The sequence below is a fragment of the Vidua chalybeata genome, chromosome 1 (assembly GCF_026979565.1).
Source record: "Vidua chalybeata isolate OUT-0048 chromosome 1, bVidCha1 merged haplotype, whole genome shotgun sequence".
Lineage (NCBI taxonomy): Eukaryota > Metazoa > Chordata > Aves > Passeriformes > Viduidae > Vidua > Vidua chalybeata.
In genome coordinates, this window is record NC_071530.1 from 11,776,906 (window position 1) to 11,780,700 (window position 3,795).

Consider the following 3,795-nt stretch of genomic DNA (forward strand, 5'->3'; position numbering starts at 1 on the left):
TAGGTAAAAGTAGTAGTAGATGGCATCAGTGGTACTGAGCATTCCCAGCCAGGTAGGCTGCTTGGCTATTTGGAATGACACTCCAAGTCTTATTCCTTGATTATTCCTTTAACTTGAGATTTTTAGAAAAGCTGTTGCTCCAAAAAGCAGTTCAAGTCCAAAACTTCTTTCTGTGTAAATATATTTGCTCTGTAATCTAATACTTCATCCTGTTTTCAGTCTGTTTTCTCATCGGGTTTGTCTTTTATTCCAGATTCTTTCTTACTAGAGGTAGTGTGTCACACTAGGGCCTTTACTATAAAAACCCTAAAAATCATGAGCCTGTTACGTGGAAGTGAGTGTATGTGATCAGGTGAAAATGTCCACACCAGGATTACTGAAAAGAAAAGGGAGAAGACTTGTCATTCAGTAGCTGCAAAGACATCCAGTGCTTTAGAGTAAATTTGCTAACTATCTGGCCTTAATTGTTACAGAAATGAGAACTGCAATGAGAACTACACAACTGATTTCATTTATCAGCTGTATTCTGAAGAAGGAAAAGGAGTATTTGACTGTCGAAAAAATGTATTGGGCCATATGCAGCAGGTAAATATAACTCTATAGCTACAGACAATACTAACTTTTTATGCACAAAGTACATACACTGTTCAAGCATTTGAAACAAGTCTGACTCAAGATTAAGGAAAAAAAAAAAAGTGGATTTTTGTTTGTAGGCACCTCAGAAGGTTGTTTTAGCATCAGGTTTTATTGCAAACCCTTTTTAAAAATCTGGGAAAAATGCATTAGATTCCTTACGAATCTCATTTTTATTCCTCTTCTGTCTATATTAATAAATAATTCCACTTTTTGTCTTATAATTGTAATACCTTCTTCATAATACAATTGCCTGCCCATCCATAATATATCTGCCTCTTGAACCCTCTTCAAGAGCAGAGATTTCATTAAGAAAATCTGTGCAGATGGGTGTTTTTGTGGAAGAAACAGAAGTGAGCTACTCCTTATCTCACTGTGCAGCTGGTTGGTGGGCAAAGGGAGTTGCTGATTTGGCTACACCCATCACTGAGGCTGAGGTGGAGGAAAATGCACAGTTCCCTCGATTCTTTTAAGTGAGTAGTAGTATTGATTCTGTGAGAATTCCACTGGTGCTGAACACAAATTTTAAACACCTTAGATTGACTGATGGGGTAGAGCTTTTGATTTGTTTTTCTAAGTGGGGGAAATGGAAATAAGAGGTAGAGCAGGCCATTAGCAGAGATAACTGATAAAACAAGACACCAATCCTGCTTTGATAAGCTAACCCAGAATTCAATTTTTGCACAGGGTGGAGCACCTTCCCCATTTGATAGAAATTTCGGGACAAAAATTTCAGCGAAAGCTATGCAGTGGATCTCGAAAAAACTGAAAGAAACCTACCGGAAAGGTGCAGAAACGTTTGGTGCAGTCTCTTGTTACTGTCTTTGATTGTCTGTCCATATGTAAGACTCTTCCACTTCACAAACATATGAATATTTGTTAGTCAACATTCTTCTTCCCATCTTCGTGTTTTGCTGTGCTTCTTGATGTATGAGCATATCTACTTGAGTGAGATCAATAATTCAGATAGCTGTTTCATCAAATAGCCAGTGTGATAGAAGGTTTTCATGCATGCAGGAATTGTTTGTATAGTTACATTTGTTCTTTTTTGTTTCATGCTGCCTTCATGGGAGACAGAAGGAGGTAATATTTAGTCTTTAAGAATTTTTGTAAAGCACTACTTCCTAAAATCTGATCTAAAACTGGATGCTAAAATTCAATCATTTTGTTGTTTAATTGCACTCTTATTTCATTGCTAATCATCCAAGTTAAGCTAAAAAAGTGAAGATCTAACCCTATTAAAGCACTAATTTGATGTTATATCAATCTATTAAATAATTAGTAGCTGAAATTAGGCTACTGTAAGTTCAGTTTAATTGCAGAAAAGTGGTATTTGCCCTTATACTAGTAAGAAAGATGCTGAATCACTTCATTCTTTTTAGGAAAAGTATTTGCCAATACAGATGACTCAGTTTGTTTGCTGGGAATACGGAGACGCAACCTTGTTTTCCAACCCGTGGCTGAGCTGAAGAGTGAAACAGACTTTGTGTACGTATGCACTGCCTGGTGGTAAACACCTCACCACAGCCTGCCTTGCACCACTTCAAACAAACACTTCCCAATGCCTTACTGCTTTTGCCTTAGGCCTCAGTTCTGCCAGATCCACTTGGATTGTTCACTTCTCTCTTGCCTTTGTACTTTTACTTCATCCTCCTTACACTTATGGTGAAGTCTGGGACTCTGCTGTCCTGTTAAGTAACTTCCATGTGATAGCCTTTGCCTTAATGCCTAGAATTACTTTACTTCTGTTTCAGTTCAGTGGGGCAGCATTTTTGTGCCAAATTTGGTATTATGCTAAACATCTTCCATTGAGACCTGTTCATTTCTTTGGGATTCTGTCCTTGATTCTTCTCATTTTGTGTCAGTGTTTTACATCCCTCCATGACAGTCAATGCCCAATTCCATTTATAAGGAAGGTGTTTGCCTTACCCCCATGTATTTCACCTCCCTGTTTCCCCCTCCAGACACAGGATTCCCAAGGAGCAGTGGTGGCTGAAGCTGCGACCACTGATGAAGATCCTGGCCAAGTACAAGACCAGCTATGACGTGTCAGACTCAGGCCAGCTGGAACACGTGGCCATGCTCCCAAAGGAAGCTGAGACCGGAGCCATCTAAACACGCCACATTTAGATTGTTGTCATAGATGCACATTGTGAGTAACAATGCTTTAGAATCGTTAAAGCCTTGTTTTGTAACATTTAAATTATTGTTCCAGCACTTTATGTGAAACAAGACGTTCAGCTGTCACACAGATTTTGTCCTGTTTGTGTGTTATGTTTGAAACAAACCCTTGCATCTAATGGAAAACACCAGTACTGATACTGCCCTTTAACAAGCAAGTGCAACACCGTTCTATGCACTCCTACGTAAGTTACTCATCTACTGCACTTTGTTTCAGAGTACTTACACCCCAAAAATAAATGTAGATGGCTAGTTCTTGTGTTGAGTTACAGGATGTGCTTAATGTTCCTGAAGTGAAATAAAATACTGTTGCAAACATCACATGTTGTGTTCACCTGCTTTTAAACAGCTGGGGGAATAGCACTTGAAGTATTCTCTATAGACTCCAGGGAAGGAAAAAGAACTTCCCCTTTTCCTTCCTCAGCTCTGCAGGAAGTAGTCAGTTACACCAGGGCAACACTCAGTCACACTCCTTTGCTGCTTCAGGATCAGGCTAGGAGTTGGAATCCTCCTTGTACAGGAAGGATAAAACTAGTTCTTGGGGTTGGGAGTGGGGAGGAACAGCTTTAGCAACGTGAGATTCATAAGGGTGTAACCTGGCCCTTGTTTCATGTTTCCTTTTTCTGAGAGCCTCTTTAAGACTGCTAACACCCCCAATACTGATCAAAAAGGGTAACAAGGCTGAAAAACAGCCAAAAATGTTTCATCATGCTAGTTTATGTTAACTGGACCCTGAGAACAGGGTAAATACTAAATCATGGTGTACCAAAATCTGACTGAATGTTGCCCAAACTGTCAAACTAAACTGAACTTTATATAAAATATAAAATATTTTATATAAAATAGACTTCCCTGATTGATTAGGGATTTTCCCACTTCACTGCACACTCAGCTTGGTGGAATGTACTGTCACGGACTTGTCAGGCTGGAGGTGGCTTATGCAAAGGCAGCTGGAATTACAACACCACAGAATGGAATCTG

At 39.3% G+C, this 3,795-nt stretch overlaps 1 protein-coding gene and 1 long non-coding RNA gene across 4 annotated transcripts in view; one reads left to right on the forward strand and one right to left on the reverse strand.

Moving 5' to 3' along the window:
* The window catches only part of PFKP (phosphofructokinase, platelet), a 42,452-nt gene extending 39,317 nt beyond the window's left edge, over nt 1–3,135 (forward strand). For all 3 annotated transcript variants that reach the window (XM_053941497.1, XM_053941480.1, XM_053941487.1), the window contains 4 exons: nt 474–585; nt 1,321–1,420; nt 2,016–2,121; nt 2,598–3,135. In XM_053941497.1, coding sequence (XP_053797472.1) covers nt 474–585; nt 1,321–1,420; nt 2,016–2,121; nt 2,598–2,748 — 469 coding nt within the window. In that variant the 3' untranslated portion in view covers nt 2,749–3,135. The remainder of the gene's footprint in view (nt 1–473; nt 586–1,320; nt 1,421–2,015; nt 2,122–2,597) is intronic.
* On the reverse strand, nt 8–2,650 carry LOC128787405 (uncharacterized). Its single transcript, XR_008430715.1, has 3 exons — nt 2,563–2,650; nt 1,414–1,489; nt 8–376 (listed from the first exon to the last, which is right to left on the reverse strand). It is a non-coding gene; the product is annotated as an uncharacterized LOC128787405 (long non-coding RNA).
* Nucleotides 3,136–3,795: the final 660 nt, after the last annotated feature.